Below are 20,977 nucleotides of genomic sequence, written 5' to 3'. Positions count from 1 at the left end.
TCCACTTAAGAAAACGGAACAGCGAAACAGTGGAACAAAACCCCTGAGAATAACCACCCCAAAAGGGAAGGAAGACAGCTTCATTGTGTCTGCTTTGTTGCTTCCCCCCGGCACTCCCCCACATGCACACACACACAAGGTGGCAGCTCTTAGCACAAGGAGGGGAACACCCAAGCTGCCGGCGGACCAGCCGGAGAAAGGGGATCTCACCGCCCAGGGTCAGAAGGGAAGGGGTAAGGAACTGAAGTAGCACCGACGAATGGGGTCAGAAGGACCAAGACAACTGATGGTTGCAAGGCAAATTTTATGGCGCTACAGTTGCAGATTATATAGACTAGAAAAAGGAAGGCTGCCAGACGGTGGTTTATATTATCTACAGACTGTCTGGGCTCAAGGTTAACTTCCCTGGGAGAAAAGCCATAAAGCCAGAATCATCAAAAATAACCTGCAAGTGCAGCGGGGAGACAGCTTTGCTTGTCTCAGTTTACATTCTTTCTGATCTCTGGGCCCTGGTGATTTATCTCCCATGGGATGGAACAAGGAGCGGAACAAGTAGGGACAGTCCCTTCGAGCAGCGGCGGCATGCCTGGCATGTCTGCAGCCTGCTCTCATGGCTGACCGTTGTCCACACCAAGCTACAAAGAGTTGCCTTCATAGGGGAAGGAAGAGTGAGGTGAGCTACCATTTTCCCCAGCCCTTCAGATCACCCCATGAAGGTTCTGCTTTGGGTTCACCCTGCCCAGGGAACACAGAGCTGAGACAATTAGAGACGGCTAGGAACAAGGGAGCAAAGCAGGGGCTACCGGTGGCAGCCACCCAGTGGGCGTGATCCTCGTTCTCGGTGACCTGCTTTGCTGATAAACCCAACAGTTTTCACCACTGAAGTAACCAACCGCCAGCATGGCCACCATGGACCTCCTGCAGACTTCACTGGCTGTCGTCCCACAGGTGTTCCTGTTTGCTGACACCAGCTACCTGAGTCTCTCCCTGCTCATCACCCCCCAAATCCTGCCAGAGCCCCGGAGCCACACCGACAGCCACTGCAGGCCTCTCTGGCTGCCAGAATACAAGACACCAGCCTGGATCCCAGAGACCGACCAGTACCACTGTGTGCGTGCTCAAGGCTAGCCCCTCTAGCTGTGCATTCGCATGCAATCCATCACCAGACTTCACTGTCATGCGCACGCATGGGGGCAGACGGTGAGACATGGAAAAGCACACCCGAAGTCAGAGCCCCTGCAGCTGCTGGTGGGCCCAGATCTGGCCTTGTCTTTCCGTCACATGCTTGCACTATGCTCACAGGCAGCCAGTGCACCTGCATGCTCCGGGCCCAACCTCCATCACTACCTTCTACTGCCGTGTGCCCATGACAAGAGCCAGCAGCCACAGTCACGCACGCTGACAGCCAGGGCCTCCGCAGCTGCCAGTGCACCAGTAACTGGCCCCGGCCCTTGCTGCCTGCCTTGGCCCCCACCACTACGTGTACATTTGCAACCAACCCCCCTGCCACTACACAGGTGCCTACAGCTGGTCCCCCACAGCCAAGTGTGTGTGTATCACTGGCTCTGGCCACTACCCGTACTTGCCCTGGTCCCTAGCTGCTGGACCTGGAGATGCTGCTGGGGAGCGAAACAACCTCTTAAGACTCCTTGCAGCCTCTTAAGACCTCTTGTAGTGCTTACCAAGTCAATTCTGTGGACCCCAGTGGCCTGAGCCAATGAGCTACCATGCCCCCCTGGGGCTGGCGCCAGTGCACACCTCTGCACTTGGCTCTCAGCAGATTTCTTATCAGAGACTTTGCAGAGCAGGAGAGAATGGGATGATATTCTAAGTGCTAAAAGAAAGAAACTGCCTGGGCCTCCCTGGTGGCGCAGTGGTTGAGAGTCCGCCTGTCGATGCGGGGGACACGGGTTCGTGCCCCGGTCTGGGAGGATCCCACGTGCCGCGGAGCAGCTGGGCTCGTGAGCCATGGCCGCTGAGCCTGCACGTCCGGAGCCTGTGCTCCGCAACGGGAGAGGTCACAACAGTGAGAGGCCCGCGTATCGCAAAAAAAAAAAAGAAGAAAGAAAGAAACTGCCAACCAAGAATACTCAACAAAATTGTCCTTGAGAAGTGAACGCAAGATAACGACTTTTGCAAACAAACAAAACCTGAGAGAGTTCATTAACACTAGACCTGCCTTACAAGAAATGTTGAAATGAAAGACAGCCAACTAGAAACATGACAACATACAGAAATAACAACACACATCTGAATTACCAGATTCAGAATACACTAATACTGTAATATGGTGATGTGTTAACCACTTAGGTCTAGTATAAAGGTTGAAAGACAAAAGAACTAAAGATAACTTATAGCTACAGTAATTTGTTAATGGGTACATAATATAAAAATGTATATTGTGACATCAAAAACGTGGCGGGGGGATAATTGATAACAGGAGGAAAACTGGAAAATTTACAAATATGTGGAAATTAAACAGCACACTTCTGAACAACAAATAGGTCAAAGTTGAAATTAAAAGGGAAGTCAAAAATATATTGAAGCAAATGAAAACAAGAACTCAACATACCCAAACCTATGGGATCCAGCAAAAGCAGTGCTAAGAGGAATGTTTATAGCGATAAATACCTACATTTAGAAAAAAGAAAGCTCTCAAGCAAACTTAACTTTATGCCTCAAGGAACTATAAAAATGAGAACAAACTAAGCCCAAAATTAGTAGAAGGAAGAAAATAACAAAGTAGAAATAAATGAAATAGAGACTAGAAAAAAATAGAAAATTTTAATCAAACTAAGGTTGGGTTTTTGAAAAGATAAACAAAACTGACAAACTTTTAGCTAGACTTACCAAGAAAAAAGAGGGAAGACTCAAATAAAATCAGAATGAAAAAGGAGACATTACAACTGATACCACAGAAATACAAAGGATCATAAGAGAGTATTATGAACAGTTATATGCCAACAAATTGGACAACTTAGAAGAAATGGATAAATTCCTAGAAATATACAACCTACCAAGTCTGAATCATGAAGAAATAGAAAATCTGAACAGACCAATAACAAGTAAGGAGATTGGATCAGCATTTAAATCCCCTCCAACAACGAAAAGCCTAGGACCAGATGGCTTCACAGGTGAATTTTGCTAAACACGTTAAAAATTAATGCCAATTCTTCCCAAACTCTTCAGAAAAACTGAAGAGGAGAGAACACCCCTAAACTCATTTTACAAGGCTAGCATTACCCTGATGCCAAAGCCAGATAAGGATATCACAAGAAAACTACAGGTAAATGTCCTTAATGAATATAGATGTAAAAATTCTCAATAAAATATTTGTAAACTGAGTTCAAGAGCACATTAAAAGGATCATACATCATGATCAAGGGAGATTTATCCCTGGAAGGCAAGGATGGTTCAACATATGCAAATCAATAAACGTGATACACTACATTAATAGAAAGACAATAATCATACGATCACTCCAATAGATGCAGAAAAAGCATTTAACAAAATCCAACATCCTTCCATGATAAAAACTCTCAAAAAATTGGGTATAGAAGGAACATACCTCAACATCGTAAAGGCCACAGCAATAAATAATAAAGGCTGTTACCACTCTTGTTTGGAATACTACTGGAAGTCTTAGCTAGAGTAATTAGGCACAAGAAACAAAAAAGGACATCTGAATCAGAAAGGAAGAAGTAAAATTGTCTCTGTGTGCTGATGACATTATCTTGTATAGAGTAGTACAGTATAGAGCAAATTCCAGACTTCAAAAAACCCTTAGACCTAATAAACTATCCTAAAGTTTCAGGATACAAAATCAACCTACATACATCTGTTGTGTTTCTATACACAAACAATGAACTATCTGAAAACAAAATTAAATAAAATATCCCATTTACAATAACATCTAAAATAATAAAATACTTAGAAATAAATTTAACCAATCTAGTTAAATATCTATACATCAAAAACAGATGCATATACCAATGGAACAGAATCAAGAGCCCAGAAATAAACCAACACATATATAGTCAACCAGTATTTGAAAAGAGAGCCAGGAATACTCAATGCGGTGAGGGATGCGGGAAATGGGGAAAAGTTGGTCAAAGGGCACAAACTTTCAGTTATAAGATGAGTAAGTTTCAGGGGTCCAATGCACAGCTTGATGACTATAGTTAACAATATTTTATTGTGAAAGTTACTCTGAACGTAAAGCTTTAATGTTCTCACCATAAAAACAATTAAAAAATGGTAATTATGTGAAGTAAAGGATGTATTAACTAACCTTGTGTGGTAAACGTTTCGCTATATGTGTAACAAATCATCACATTGTACATCTTAAATGTACACAATATTACATGTCAATTACATCTCAGTAAAACTGGGGGCAAAAAGATGGCTTGGGGCAAAAGGCTCAGGAAGGGGCCCCTGAAAATGTGAGAGCATTGAAGTTGGCTTTATGTGATGTCAATAGGGGTGCTGACGGAATTAGAGGAATCAGACCTGCGTCCACACTAAATCCTCCTGGATTTATGCAGTGCTAGAATCCCCCCAAATGTTTGAGAAGTACAGACGGTAGAACTCCTCCAGTGCAACCTTCTCAATTTACTGATGAAGAGGCTGAGGCCCAGGGCATAGCTATTTAGTGTCAGACGGGACTTCCCAGTCTGAATTCTGGGCTTCCTCTCTCAATTCCCCACACTCCATTTCACCAGTAAACTTTTTAGGTTCGGCACATAATCAGCAGCCGTTATATGCCAGCCCTTGTGGTAGAGGGTGGTGATTCAAAGATGCATTTGAAGATTATGATCTAACTGGTGAGACAGAGAGCTTCAGAACTAATTGTTTTATATCAGATAAAATTTATTAATAGATTTTAATTATATGGGTAAGCGCCTAAATGAAAATGCTAAGTGGAAAAACAGGAAACAATTGTATATATGTTCTAATCTCATTGCTTAAAAAAATAAATAAATAAAAACTTGAGAAATGCAATAAACCACTACTGACTCAAGTCTTATGGGACATGCTAAGACCTTGTGTTATAGATACTTGTGCACTTATTTGACCTTCCTTCCTTGAGGGCCAGCACCAAGTTTTTCAACTCATTTTTCTATCAGTGCCATCTTGCTTCAGACCTGCCACCCAGTAGAAGATCAGTAGATGTTGAATAAATGAAGTCCCCTTCGTTACGCAGCTCCCACCCCAAAGGAGCACCTCTCCTAAGGAGGAGAATAAAGAGAGTAAGAAAGGATGTGATTAGAATTTTGGTGGGTCTGAGGTGGGCAAACTTCTTAAAGGAGGCTCGTCCAAAGTAGAGAAAGCCTACTAGCCTCAGGACAGACAGAAACTGACGCGCTCCCCCTGGAGGCCGCATGGGATGCTTACAGGGTGACCCAGATCCCAGCCCAAGGCAGGTCGCAGGTCTTCAGTTTGGATGTGGGCGCCTGCAGGAGCCTGAGACGCAGGATTTGCCTTGTTGAGAGCGCGTCCCGGGCGGAGACAGGCTTGCGATGGGGTTGGGGAAACGTCCCTGGTTCTTCTAGACGCCGGGGTCTAAGAGCCGGGGGATTGGGACTCAAAGCAGCAGTCCCGAACACCCTCCCCAATCCATCCAAGCACACACTTGGGAGTATCTTCTTAACCTTATTTAAGGGATGCACGCTAGCACAGGGACAGACATCTCTTGTGAACACACTCATGAATTTTTCCTAATGCTGGGGGCAGAGGCGCTGGGGTGAGAGGCTGCCCGGTCCGCCCCGCACCTCCTTGTAAACCCTCCCCAGATCCCCCTTCCTCCTCCCCGCCTGACCCCCTCCTCCTCTCCCTTCTCCTCCGACACCCCCTCCCTCCCGCGGCCGCCCCGGTCCCCGCCCCCTTTCCCCTCCCACCTCCGCGACGCTGCGCTCAGCTCGCCTCCATCCTCCCCGCAGTCTCAGCCGCGAACTCCCGGCGACGCTGGCGGGCGGTGGCCGGGCGCCCAGGCTCTGACTCCGGCTTGTCCCGAGGCTCGAGGCAGCTGCACCCCTGCCCTCCTGCCTCGCCAGCGTCGGTGACTGCCTCGGGGGCACTTTGATTCGAGCAGGGCAGCGCCCCCGGGACCGAGTAACCTTCGCAGGTAAGGATGGAGACCCCCCCCCCCGCCCCCGGACAGGGCGAGACCCTAGAACCTGGAAGTTTCCCCCGAGAAAGGCAGGACCCACCCGGGGAGAGCTTCTTTGAAGGGCTCTAAAGATAGGGATCAAACTTAGCAGTTTTAAGTCATCAAAGAAGCTACTCTTCCAAATAGGCAATTCTTTGTGTCGGCCTCTGCACCGTTTAATATCAACAGTAAAATTGTTTGCATTGGAATATAAATGGAATTCTTTCTACTTAAGCACTACCAGAGGGGACCCTCTTTATTTTTATGATTATTAACAGATGCCATTGAAAAAAGGTGTAAAACGCATTCCTGGAAAGCCTCGTCTCCTTGAAAGCCTCTTTGGCAGAGTTACTATGAAAGCTAGGAATCTCTCGCTGTCTCATCAACCTGGCTGCACAGGTCAGCAAAAGGAGCAGCGCAAAACAGTTTTTAAGCGAGAAGATGAAATGAAATTGAAAAGTCTTGGACTTGCTTTAAAATACTCTAGGAAAAAAAAAAAGGTGGGGGAAGACAACTGAGTGAGACAAGATTGTCAAAATATTGGTAATTGTTGCCGCGGGATGACGGGCATGTGGGGTTGTAATTTTCTACTTTCTAGCTTTCTCTCTACTTCGGAAATTTTCTATCAGAAAAGTTTTTTGTTTTTGTTTTTTTTTGCGGTACGCGGACCTCTCACTGTTGTGGCCTCTCCCGTTGCGGAGCACAGGCTCCGGACGCGCAGGCTCAGCGGCCATGGCTCACGGGCCCAGCTGCTCCGCGGCATGTGGGATCCTCCCGGACCGGGGCACGAACCCGTGTGCCCTGCCTCGGGAGGCGGACTCTCAACCACTGCGCCACCAGGGAAGCCCTATCATAAAAGTTTTTGAAAAGTTGTAGAAACACTTCCTGCCTGATTCCTCTGACCTTTTTACACTGTCATTGATTCGAAAGGAGCTGCATATCCTGTCTAGGTGTTTTTTTTCCCTTCTATTAACTCTTCTCACTTCTGAAATTCTCATTTTATCCCAAGTGCATTTGTCTCCACAGAGAGTTATAAAAGTCATATGTTGCTGCTTGGAGAATTAGGCTTAGGATCTGGTATATAATTTAGAAGAGAGAAGGTTAAAATTCCAGCCAAATAAGACATCTAGGCTTGAAAGTAGTGTGTGAGCATCATATGGAATTTTATGTTTATTAGGACATAACTAGAAGAGCTCCTTTAACGTGAGAAGAGGTTGGATGTGGATACTCTTCCTGTTTTTCCTCCAGACAGCTCGGAAACCTGCACACTTTTCAGAATCTTTTCCGTGTTTTCAAACGTGAGATTGTTTAGCCTCGTGCTTGGCACATAGAATGTGCATATTATGTTAAAGTAATCAATTGCTAATGTGAGTGAATTTCCCCTGCTGAGTTCATTACTTACCTTTCTCTGCCCAATGCTCAACTATCCAAGGCAAGCACATTGCATTTTAACAGCGGGATCAGACTCAGAATTTTGGAGGCTGAAGCTACTTCGCCTGGGTTAACTTTGCACATGAGAAATCTGAGATGAGAGATTGGAAACAGCAAAGTATGAACGTTATTATTTTATGACTTTGCTTAACTAATATGTTTTCAAAAGCTTCACAAGCTTTAACAGATGTTTGCTTAGCTAGAAACACAGTGATCATAAGATGCTTTAAAGCCTGAAGAGTAGCAAACCTAATACAGTTCCAGATATTCTTCGCTTTCAAAGGCCAACTTGCAAGATAAAACGTAAGTCAGGAGCCATACGCTGTGCATTTCCTATGTCAGTGGATGAGAGAGCCAGCAGAGGGTTCCCCTGGGGCTCCCTCAGTGCCATTCACCCCAAATTTGATTTACACACAACATATCCATTGCCCAAATTGAAATATACAGGTCCTGGAAAAATAGCTTAAAAAACAAAGGGAAGTTTTATTTTTTTTTATTATGATGAGAAACACAAGTTGTGGGTTACTGTAAAGTAATCAACTGTGTAACTTTACCATCTTCCTTGCCCTCCACTACTGCGAAACTTTTCAAGCAGACATTACTCTGTCTCATTCCCGAAACTAAACTTGAAGACGGTGCTATGGTATGATATTTTGAATAGCAATTGGCACACTGTCGATGAACTTCCTTGCCATTTATTTTCAGCATAGAACCAGTGGAGAGCTTACCCTTTGGAAGTGAATCATTAAGTAGTTGATAGACATGGGAAATACCTGACAGGCTGAAGATTTTTCTTCCTGTTGAAGTGAACTGCAGCACATTTGGGGGACTGTTTAGCAGCACCCGAGGCCATAGTGGAAGTGTGCTGGCACCACGATGCTTTTGGGAAACCACCTGCCAGACGTCTGGCTGTAGACAGCATTATCAGTCCCCAGCTCATCCGCTTGGGCTCTGTGGCCTGGAGGTGGGTTTTCCAAATGTGATCAGTTCTATGTGATAACCATCTAGTATATTATTAGCCAGTTAGACTTCTATCCCTCCCATGAATCCTACATGCTTTTAAAGTAAATTCGATTTTGTACCTCAAGGAACGTAAACCATCTTAAGTGTGGGATCTTAGCTTGGGCATCACCAGGCTAGCTTCGCCATCTAGTGGTAGAAATAGGGATAGCAGGCAAGTTCCTACCCACCTCCCCCCACCCCTCCACTCACCCGGGACCAGGGATTGAAGCGGCTCGAGGCTCAGTGATGAGTAAGTTAACTTGTGTTTTTTTATTTGTGATTTAATCTAGGACTTTAGAGCTAAAAAGAGATCTTAGAAATTTTCTAGTCCAACTCGATGACTAAGGAGGACTTATCACAGAGTTTCATAAGCAAGGAAAGAGGCTTATGAAATGATGTACAGCACTGCACTGTGTGTATTTGTCGAATAAACAAATTTATCTATCCTGTTCCAATTCTTGATTCTCCCTAGCAATACTGCTGCATGCTACAGGAATGTTTTATCACCATCTTCTGATTTTAGCTCTAAAGTTGTGTGTCTGTATAATTTTCCTAAAAATGAACATTTTCATTTATGTTTAAGTCTCTGAACCAAACGTTCTTTTCCCCCTTATATCACTCCCCACTACTTCTTTCTTTCCAAACATCCAGGGCAGACAGTTTTAAAAACTAGGTTTTTACTTTTCTAAGTATATTGCTATTGCTGCTGTAACAAATTACCAAAACCTTCGTGACTTAACCCAGTATCCTATAGTTCCGGAGGCCAGAAGTCCAGAGAGGGTCAGCAGGGTTGCCTTCTCCCCTGCAAGTTCCAGCAGAGAATGTCTCCCTACCTTTTCACGGTCTAGAGGCCACCCGCATTTTGTAGCTTGTGGTCCTGCCTGACTCTGACCTCTGCCTCCATCTTCACAGATCCTTCTCGTTCTTGACCCTCCCGCCTCCTTCTCAGAAGGATCCCTGTGATTACATTGGGCTCACCTGGGTAACCCGAGCTAATCTCCTCATCACACAATCCTTAACTAAATCACGTTTGCAAAGTCTCTTTTACCAAGTCAGGAACACAGTCACATATGACACATTAGGATGTGTCATAGTCACATCCTAATCTGGGGATTAGGATGTGTTACAGGCATAACTTGGAAATACTGTGGCTTCATTTCCAGACCACTGCAATAAAGCGACTATTGCAGCAAAGCGTCACGGGATTTTGGGGGTTTCCCAGTGCATATAAAAGTTACTGTAGTCTGCTAACTGTGCAATAGCATTATGTCTAAAAAACGATGTATACAACAATTGAACACACACTTCGTTGCTAAAACATGCTAACCATCATCTGAGCTTCAGCAAGTCATAACCGTTTTGCTGGTGGAGGGTCTTGCCTCGATGCTGATGGCTGCTGACTGAGCAGGGCAGTGGCTGCTGAAGGCTGGGGCGGCCGTGGCAGTTTCTTAATAGTAAGACACTACTGAAGTTTGCTGCATCGATGGACTCTTCCTTTATGAACGATTTCTCTGTAGCATGCAATGCTGTTTGATAGCATTTCCCCCACAGAACTTCTTTCCTGAGCTGCTTTATCAACTAAGTTTATGTTACACTCTAAATCCTTTGTTGTCATTTCAACAATCTTCACAGCATCTTCCCCAGGAATAGATTGCATCTCAAGAAACTACGTTCTTTGCTCACCCATAAGCAGCAACTCCTCGTCTGTTATAGGGTTATCAAGAAACTGCAGTCGTTCAGTCACATCTTCAGGCTCCACCTCTAATTCTGGTTCTCACGCTGTTTCCATGACACCTGCAGTTACTTCCTCTGCTGAAGTCTTGAACCCCTCAAAGTCATCCATGAGAATCAACTTCTTCCAAACTCATGTTAATGTTAATATTTTGACCTCTATGACTCATGAATGTTCTTAATGGCATCTACGATAGTGTCTTCTTTCCAAAAATTTTCAACTAACTTTGCCCAGATCCATCAGAAGAATTACTATCTGTGGCAGCTGTAGCTTTACGAAATGTATTTCTTAAATCATAAGACTTGAAAGTCAAAATGACTCCTGATCCATGGACTGCAGAACAGATGTTGTGTCAGCAGGCATGAAAACAACATGAATCTCATGGTAGATCTCCCTCAGAGCTCTTGGGTGACCAGGTGCATTGTCAGTGAGCAGTAATATATTTTTTTCTGGGTTAAGAGTCCATTTTAATTAGATTCAGTTACTTAGAATCAGTTCATCTCAAAACATTTGTGTACTATCAAAGAAAATATAGGGGCTTCCCTGGCGGTCCAGTGATTAAGAATCCACCTTCCAATGCAGGGGCCGCAGGTTAGATCCTTGGTTGGGGAACTAAGATCCCACATGTGGCGGGTCAACTAAGCCCACAAGCCAAAAAAAAAAAATTTTAAAAAAAAGAAAATATAAATACAGTTCTCAAAATTCAAAATCAGTGAGCAGTCATATTTTGAAAGGATCTTTATTTCTGAGCAGTAGGTCTCGACAGTGGGCTTGAATATTCAGTAAACTATGTTGTAAAGAAATGTACTGTCATCCAGGTTTTGTTGTTCCATCGCTAGAGCACAGGCAGAGTAGATTTAGCATAATTCTTAAGGGCTAGAGAATTTTCAGGATGGTAAATGAGCGTTAGCTTCAGCTTAAAGTCACCAGCTGCATTAGCGCCTAACAAGAGGGTCAGCCTGTCCTTCGAAGCTCTGAAGCCAGGCACTGACTTCTTTCTAGTTGTGAAAGTCCAATAGCGTCTTCTTCCAATAGAAGGTTGTTTTATCTACGTTGGAAATCTGTTTAGTGTAGCCACCTTCATGAATTCTCTTAGCTAGACCCTCTGGAGAACTTGCTGCAGCTTCTACATCAGCACTTGCTGCATCACCTGGCACTTTTATGTTATGAAGATGGCTTCTTTCCTTAAACCTCATGGACCAGCCTCTGCTGGCTTCAGATTTTTCTTCTGCAGCTTCCTCACTTCTCTCAGCCTTCAGAGAATTGAAGTGAGTTAGGGCCTTGCTCTGAATTAGGCTTTGGCCTAAAAGAATATGTGGCTGGTTTGATCTTCTCTCCAGACCATTGAAACCTTCTCCATTATCAGTAATAAGGTTCCTTTGCTTTCTTATCATTTGTGTGTTCACTGGAGTAGCTCTTTTTCTTTCCTTCAAGAACTTCTTTGCATTCACAACTTGGCTGACTGGTGCAGAAGCCTAGCTTTCAGCCTATCTCGGCTCTCCACATGCCTTCTTCATTTCTAGATTTTTTTTTTGCGGTACGCGGGCCTCTCACTGTTGTGGCCTCTCCCGTTGCGGAGCACAGGTTCCGGACGCACAGGCTCTGCAGGCCATGGCTCACGGGCCCAGCCGCTCCGCGGCATGTGGGATCCTCCCGGACCGGGGCACAAACCCGTGTCCCCTGCATCGGCAGGCGGACTCTCAACCACTGCGCCACCAGGGAAGCCCCCCATTTCTAGCTTTTGATTTAAAGTGAGAGACGTGCAACTCTTCCTTTCACTTGAACACTTAGAGGCCATTGTAGGGTTATTAATTAGCCTAATTTCAATACTGTTATGTCTCAGGGAACAGGGAGGCCCAATGAGAGGGAGAGAGATGGGGAGAGCGCCAGTCAGTGGAGCAGTCAGAACGCACACGATACTTAAGTTCACCCTCTTATATGGGTGTGGTTTGTGGCCCCCCCTGAAAAAATTACAATAATAACATCAAAGATCACCAATCACAGATCACCATAACAAATACAATAATAATGAAAAGGGATTACCAAAATGTGACACAGAGACACGAAGTGAGCAAATGCTCTTGGAAGAATGGCGCTGATAGACTGGCTCAACAAAGAGTTGCCACAAACCTTCTGTTTGTAAAAAATACATTATCTGTGAAGTGCAGTGAAGCACAATGAAACGACATCTGCCTGTACTTGGCGTACCACAGTGAATGAAATCCACAGCCGTCAGAGATACATGAAATCCCTTATAAATACCTACGTAGCTTCTGACCCCTATTCTTTGATACTTCTAATAATCATTGCTGCCATTTGCTGAGGGCTTACTGTGCTCTGGGCACTGTATTTATAAATATATCATACTAGTGTCTCACAAAAATACTCCAAAACATTATCCCTGTTTAACAAACGTAGAAAGTAATGTTTGGCGAGATTAAGTGACCTTCACAAACTCATACTGCTGAGAAGTTGCAAGTGGACTTCAGTTGGTTCGGCTTCAAAGCCCACTGACACCACCATCACTGAAACACCCCAGTTCTCACTGTCCCTCTTGGTCACATCACTAACACAATTACTTTCTCGTCATACTGATCCCACACTTTTGAGCCCAAATGTTGCCTCCATTTCAGTGCTCCAGTTAGTGACTGACATTCACTGGGGGCTTCAAGTGCGCTGGGAACTGAACTTTATAAAATACCTATTCTCGGGCTTCGCTGGTGGCGCAGTGGTTGAGAGTCCACCTGCCGATGCAGGGGACGCGGGTTCGTGCCCAGGTCCGGGAGGATCCCACATGCCGCGGAGTGGCTGGGCCCGTGAGCCATGGCCACTGAGCCTGTGCATCCGGAGCCTGTGCTCCGCAATGGGAGAGGCCACAACAGTGAGAGGCCCGCGTACCGCAAAAATAAATAAATAAATAAATAAAATAAATCTTAAAAAAAAAAAATACCACCAGCAGTGGGCTTCCCTGGTAGCGCAGTGGTTCAGAGTCCGCCTGCCGATGCAGGGGATGCGGGTTCGTGCCCTGGTCCGGGAAGATCCCACATGCCGCGGAGCGGCTGGGCCCGTGAGCCATGGCCGCTGAGCCTGCGCGTCTGGAGCCTGTGCTCCGCAATGGGACAGGCCACAACAGTGAGAGGCCCGCGGACCGCAAAGAAAACCACAAAAAAACCAACCTACTCTCCTCTGCATCTGCTCCCAATTTGCGAAAGTGACTCAAAGTTCGACAAGTGTTCTCCGAAACCTGACCCGTTTAATGCTCACTTCCCACCTGTCTGCTCTCACTAGTAATGCTCCTCCTTTCCTGCCCTGGCCTTTTGCCTAAGCCAGCACTTCTCTCTGCAGATAAAGAGAGTATCTGGTCCAGACCGCAATGTCTACCTGTTGTGTGTCAGTCTTGACCGAGCAGGTGGAGGATGAAACTGGAGGAGGAGGGAGATAGCTGGAACGTGTTTTCACATTCGTGCACAGGTGTAAATGTAGGCAGTGATGCTGGGAGGGGTGAGTGGCTGGGATCATGAATGGCTAAATAAAGGACAGGCAAGTTGTCAAAAGTGGTTATGCAGTCATTTCTGGCTCCTAATATACATTAAGGTAGAAGTTGGTGTTGGCCCTGTGAGGTCATTGATCTGAGTGGTCCCTGACCCATAACAGCCCCCCAGAAAGTGTTTGACAGAGTAATGCAAAATTATGTTCCAAGGCAGCATACTATACACATGAACTTGGGCAACTACTTCACTGTCCATTACAAGGGACCAGGTGAAAAGAATGGCCCAGGTAAGTGTGACTCTATCACCTGGTGCAGATTCTGGATGGTACATCAGCTCATGTTCATTTACAAGAAAAATAGTTCATTCAAAACATTTAATATAGCAAGGTCATCTAATCTTTCTTTCGTCTGCCTGACATAAGTTAAAATATAAACTTTAAAGGGTAACAAACCAAAAAACAAAAGAGAAACTGAGCCTGAGAATGTAATTATGTCATGCCATGGTAAAATTCTATACACTCTAGAAGACTCACTCAAAAAGTTAGGTTTTTCTTTCACTGTAAATCGCTCCCTTAGAGTAATTATTCTGACACTGACTGTTTCTTTTTAGGCTGAGGGTCTGTTGCAGTTCCAGAATTCTTAGGGTAGATTCAGGCTAAAAATAAGACATGGGAAATGCAATTCAAGTGTTTTGTGGCTGGGTAATGTTTAATCACACTGAAGTTTAATAGCAATGAGAAAAACATATTACAAAGCCACAGATATTCATAGAAATGAGTAATTAGGAAAGCATTCATTTGAGAAGTCTCTAAAGCGAAGTTGTCCTTGAACAAAAAACAAAACAAAGAAAAACGGAGTTTGAGAGTGTGTCAGAAACTATCCTGAAATAAAAATGTCTGAGTGTAAAATTGACTTTCTAGAAAACTAAAAGTGCTATAACTTTGCCTTATATGATGAATTGTTTTAAAGTGATATTAATTCACCCATTAAGGTAGAATAATAACTATAAAAGAACTTATTATTGATTGTGTCTATGCTCTGGGCTCAGTGGTAATTCTTTGCATATATCAACTTATTTAATTCTCACAATTACATTATGAAGTTGAGATTACTCTTATCTTCACTTTGCAGATGAGGAAATGGAAACTTAATTGAACTTAATAAACTGCCCATATTCAGTTGCCTAATAAGTGGTAAAGATGAGACTTAACCCAAGTCTTCTTACTCCTTGGTCTGCCCTTGTAACCACTATGCTGGTAGAGATACCCAAATATTCTAAATACTATCAGCATTCACATTTCTAAGAAAGTATAAGCAAGCAACCAAACAAAAGCAACAGTAAGTTATCTCTTGTAGTTACGGGTGGTCATTTCTGTGAATAGTACAGACCAGGCAGAAATGTGGACTAATATCTGCTTCATCAGTAAGAATTCATCTATAAATCATGGTATTCTTGCTTCCCCCATAATTCTCTTCCCTTCCATTCGTCTCCATGGTCCAACCCATAATTAACTACGTGTACACTGACTCGTGGTGAGAGCCATGACTGCAACCTCACTTTTATTAACCAAAATTGGAATCTGAAGCCCCAAATCCAAGCCATCTGGAAAGTGACAGGGAAGGTCACAATTATAATGGAAGACAGGAAAAAGGAGGAGAATGAGGGAAGACATGGCACATTAAAGCTTTCAAAATACTATAACTGCTCCACCAGCTGGGACTGTGTCTCTTTAGTTAGTGCTTTTTGGATGACAGGAGTCTATAGATGTATCCACTGAACCATGGCTTGCTCTATCAGCAAGAGCTATCATTTACGTTACACTGACATTTTACCACAAGGCAAACTTAGATTTCCCAAAAGGAAGTGTCCTGAGACGTTTGTTCAGTTTGAAATTATAGGCCAAATTAGACAGACTTACTAAGTCCATGTCCTTTATTACTGTGATTCTGAGGTCATATGACAAGGCTCTGCCCTTCCCGTGCCCGAGGATCAATGTGGGCATGGCTTTTATTCCTGTGCTGCATTGCAGCTGAGTCCCTCAAAGGGCACCAGACAGGGCCGTCCAGCTAACACTCTTGCATCATCTGTAGCATCTGTAGCTTCAGAGGCGTTACATACAAGCCCACTGAATTTGAATCTTTTCAGAAGTATTATTAAATCACTTATAAAGTATGTGTTGTTTTCTATTAAAGGAGGAACCATTCAATATGAACAGTTGCTACCATAGTAAAAGAGCAAAGTTTAGAATGAATTTATTTTGTACACAGAGAGGAAGCAGAGGTCCTTTGAAACCTGGTTATGCAATCGTCCCTGGAAAGTCCACCTTCTGGGAGGGGCTTAAGCCGCTACACCAGGACCTTGGCTGCTGAAGTGGTTCTGAAACTGTACCGAGTATCAGAATTGCCTGGAGGGCCGTGTACAACATGCCTAGCTGGGAACCCACACCCCTCCTGGAGAGTTTTGAACAGTAGGTCTGGGTTGGGCCCTGAGAATTAGCATTTTTAACAAGTTCCTAGGGGATGCCGACACTGCTGGTTTGGGGACTTCAACCTGGGGATCCCTTGATGTGACAGAGTTTATTTGGCCACTCACAAGCACAGAATCTTACTAACAAAATCTTACTAACAAAATCTTATTCAAAATTCATTTTGAATCCAAAGGCAGGAGAAAAACCAATTTCCCTGCTCAAAGCAGGCAGGCAGAAGGAGTTCCCCATTACTCACAGGAGGGTCAGCCTTTTTGTTCTATGTAGGTCTTCAGCTGATTGGATGAGGCCCACCCACATTAGGGAGAGCAACCTGCTTTACTCTATCTACCAATTCGAATGTTAATATCATCCAGAGACACCCTCCCAGACACACCCAGAATAATATCTGGCCAAATATCTGGGCACCCTGTGGCCCAGTCAAGTTGACACATAAAACTAACCATTACATGGGACTTTCTTAAAAGTCTGACTACAGAATTAATGCATAGGGCACATGTTTTATTTGGTAAAGAATAAAGGAACTTCTAAATTTGAGATTCATATTCTAGGTCAATTATTTGTATAGCAAAATACCATCTGGTCTGTTATAATTTAATATTTGCATTCTACCTATCTAAATCCTAACTAGCTGAAAATTTGCAAGACTAAATTAAACAACACTGGAAAAAAAAAACAACCCAAATCCGAAAAACAAAACCTAACTGTGGAAGCAATACCACAACACCAAGATTTTGACGTTCTCTCTTTTGCCTAGGAATGCCTTTCACACATTTATTACTGCACAGATCGTTATTACCAAGTGTTAAAATGTACAAAGTGATCCTGTGTATTTTTTCATGTGGGTAATTGGCTGATTCTCAGTCTTTGCTGTAATCATATATTAAGTACATAATGAACAGCTGTTATCACATAGGGCTAAATAAAAAGTCGATTTTTAAAACTTTTGTTTCCCACATCAAAAAACTCCCTTGGTTGAAATTTTGCTAAGGATCAAGTAGATAAAAAGATATGTATACATCTTTTTAAAATCATCTATTATGGCCTGTTGATAAACTAAGAGGCAGCAAATAACTATGATTTTAGCTTCTTTTTTTTGGAAAGACATAACTTTTCATCTTGGGAACCACCCAGTTAAACATACAATTTCAAGGTCTCAGGAGAGTTACTGAGTTGTTAGCCTTTGTCATTCCAATCCAATTAAATAAAATGGATGAAATACTCATTAAGAAAATTGCATAAAAAGGCAACAAAAGAAAATACTAAGTGGTTCAACAAAATCATTACTGATATAATTACTGCTTTGTGTAAAGTCAAATTTGCCATGGTAATGATCAGAAAATATTGTGACATGAGTGTGGATTTTTTTCTCAAGTATATTGTTTACTGATTTTTTGGACAATATCCATCAGTCTACAGAAGAATGCCCTGTCTCCAAAATAAAGTACAAGCTATTCAGCAAACAATACTAATATTAACCAGAATCACCATTACTTAGCATTCAACTGTGAGCAAATAGAAAAAAATGGAAATTGCAAAACTTCTACGTAATTTTGCTGATGCCAAGTCATGGTAAAGATTATTCTAAACTTGCTTAACACGTTCCAATGTATGATCATTCAAATTAATTGTCATGTTTTGATGAATAGATCATGTTTAAATAACAAAGAGGTTAATGTAGTATATGTTTTTGTTTTATCAAAAGAATGTTATTAGTTTGTTAATAAAATTCTGTACTTGTATATGGCGAAATGAACTCTGTTGTATCAAGAGATGCCCATATTCGGCTCTGAATCAGAGACAACTTCGGCTTTTCCTGCCAACTCCCAGGATCTTATGGGTGTACCCTGCTTTGTGGGCCATTCCTGACATTCTTTATTAGCTTTCTTTTCTTTGATAAGCGAAGAAAGCTTATGAGAAAGCCTTGAGAGTGAAGGTACTGTAGGAATAATCTAACCTTGAACTGCCTCTGCTTTACACACAGTGCAAGTCATGGGCTAAGCCTGGATGTTTTAACTATTAGTTAAAAACAACTTGGAACATAGCTTACAAATTTCCAAACTGCTGCTCCAAAGAGTAGTACTCCCCCTCTCTCACCAAGCAATAACTGACAAAAGTCAGTTCTAGGAACAGATGTACATACCAGTGAACCTAGAGAAGCAGGAAACGAAGGCAAGAAGATGTAAACAATAGAAGAGGTATTATACAATTTAAACAGTTTTCAGATGAAAGACCCAGGATGAAAGGGACTATATTTCATCATGATCATGTTCCCCCAAGTAGCGAATTCATAACCATCGCCTGTGCTCCATAAATTCTTACAATTTTAATATAAAGTAAAATGCCACTATAAAGTATTTTTGCGTGGTGCTTTGCTTAGGTGGTGGTTCCAAGCACAACTTTGTTTAAAAAAAGTACAGGGTACATTTTTCTTATTTTCGGATAAAAGGGCCTGTGCTCTGTATTTTCTTTTTATGATCAGGGGTTCTGCTTGTGAAAATCAAAGCAGGTCAATAGCAGAGGAGCCCATTTATTTACTTCTAAAATCTCTACTGAATATTTTAGAATATTATCTTATGATTTTAATTGCACCATCAATCAGCTTGGTCTGCAAGCCGTGATTAAGGGAAATTCATTGTATTCCAGTGAATGCTTTTTTTGAGCTCTGTGCTAGCCATTTACATTCTAGAGATGAGGAATTTATGATCCCTGCTTTTATTAAGAAGCTGAGTTCAGGGAAAGGGCCGGACATCTGCTGTTATCTTTATTTCTAAATCATCTGGAGATAAGGTTGTAGGACACCTTGGAAGGAAGATGGTGTGGCTTAGGCAACAGAGGACCCCAGTTTGCCACCCCTTCTTATTCTCCCATGTGTTGGGTTGAAAGAGGGGAGAAAGAGGGGGAGATGGCAGATGGGGGTAGGATGCACGGGGATTAGGGCTGGTGGAGGGCGGTCTGAGTGAAAACAGTTTACTGATTTTGGACGTCTGTATGAGCCTACTTAGTAGGGTGTTTATCTAATCTCAGTAAAATCTAAGTACAGTGAGAATATGGGCTCCTATTTGTGGTGAAGCTACCTTTAGGACCCAAGACCAAAATGAATGATAAGTAACATATTTTAAAAGAAACCATTATAAAGCCTCTCTTTCTATTTTAAAGGACAACATAGAAGAACAAAATGGAAACCACGCTATTTTGGTTGATACTTTCCACCCTTGGGTGGACTCTCATCGATGCATCTGAAATGGAACGGGATTTCACGTGGCACTTGAGAAAAATACCCCGGCTTGTCAGTGAAAGGACCTTCCATCTCACCAGCCCCACCTTTGAAGCAGACGCTAAGATGGTGTTAAATCAAGCGTGTGGCATCGAATGCCAGAAAGGACTCCCGGCTCCCAACCTTTCTGACCTGGAAGACTCTCTCTCATATGAGACTGTCTTTGAGAACGGCACCCGAACCTTGACCAGAGTGAAAGTTCAAGGTTGGGTCCCTGAGCCACATGAAAATCTCACTGCCCAGGGAGCACCTGTGAGGAGAAAGAGACAGGTGTACGGCACTGACAGCAGGTTCAGCATCTTGGACAAGAGATTCTTAACCAATTTCCCTTTCAATACGGCCGTGAAGCTCTCCACGGGCTGCAGTGGTATCCTCATCTCCCCCAACCACGTCCTAACAGCTGCCCATTGTGTCCACGACGGAAACGACTACATCAAAGGCAGCAAAAAGCTAAGGGTAGGGTTGTTGAAGATGAGAAATAAAGGTAGTGGCAAGAAACATAGAGGTTCTAGGAGGAACAGGAGGGAAGCAAGGGGTGGTGCTGGAAGAGAGGGTAGCAGAGAGAACCTGAAGGAGGGCGCCAAGGCCGGGAGAAGGAGAAAGGAATCTGCTCGGGGTCAGAGAGCCGCTGACGGGATGCCCTCCTTCCAGTGGACCCGGGTCAAGAACACCCACATCCCCAAAGGCTGGGCTAGAGGAGGGAGGGGAGATGCGGCCTTGGATTATGACTACGCCCTTCTGGAGCTGAAGCGTGCTCACAAAAAGAAATACATGGAGCTGGGCATCAGTCCCACCGTCAAGAAGCTGCCCGGCGGAATGATCCACTTCTCAGGATTTGATCACGACAGGGCAGATCAGTTAGTCTACCGGTTTTGCAGCGTGTCCGATGAATCCAATGATCTTCTCTATCAATACTGCGATGCCGAGTCGGGCTCCACTGGCTCTGGGGTCTATCTGCGTCTGAAAGATCCGGACAAAAAGAGATGGAAACGCAAAATCATTGCGGTCTATTCTGGCCACCAGTGGGTGGACATAAACGGAGTTCAGAAGGACTACAACGTGGCCGTGCGCATCACGCCCCTCAAGTACGCCCAGATCTGCCTCTGGATGCACGGGGATGATGCCAGTTGCACCTACGGCTAACGGATCCCTGAAACGAGGTTGTGGATGACCTACATCGCAGAGAAAACTGGTTCTGATTACTCTAGTAAAGATCACTTCATAGGTTTTGCTTGGACTTGAACCCTATCCATAGTATTTCAACATGTTTATTTTTTCAAAATTAGGAGCTTTTCATACATTTTTAAAAGGTGTAGGTACGCATCCTACAATTAGATGGACACTTCAATGCCAAGTATATATTCTTCTTTACATGGTGATAAGTTCATTGGTGGGAAAATTTTTGTTTCTT

General features: G+C 43.6%; 1 protein-coding gene across 1 annotated transcript; it reads left to right on the top strand.

Moving 5' to 3' along the window:
* The first annotated feature begins 6,096 nt into the window (after positions 1 to 6,096).
* PRSS35 (serine protease 35) lies at positions 6,097 to 20,709 on the top strand. The gene is made up of 2 exons (XM_060168152.1): positions 6,097 to 6,124; positions 19,449 to 20,709. The coding sequence occupies exon 2, from the start codon at positions 19,468 to 19,470 to the stop codon at positions 20,707 to 20,709; it is 1,242 nt and encodes a 413-aa protein (XP_060024135.1). The 5' UTR covers positions 6,097 to 6,124; positions 19,449 to 19,467.
* The last annotated feature ends 268 nt before the right edge of the window (positions 20,710 to 20,977 follow it).

This window comes from Lagenorhynchus albirostris, chromosome 12 (genome assembly GCF_949774975.1).
Source record: "Lagenorhynchus albirostris chromosome 12, mLagAlb1.1, whole genome shotgun sequence".
NCBI lineage: Eukaryota > Metazoa > Chordata > Mammalia > Artiodactyla > Delphinidae > Lagenorhynchus > Lagenorhynchus albirostris.
This window is presented reverse-complemented; position numbering and strand designations above follow the sequence as displayed.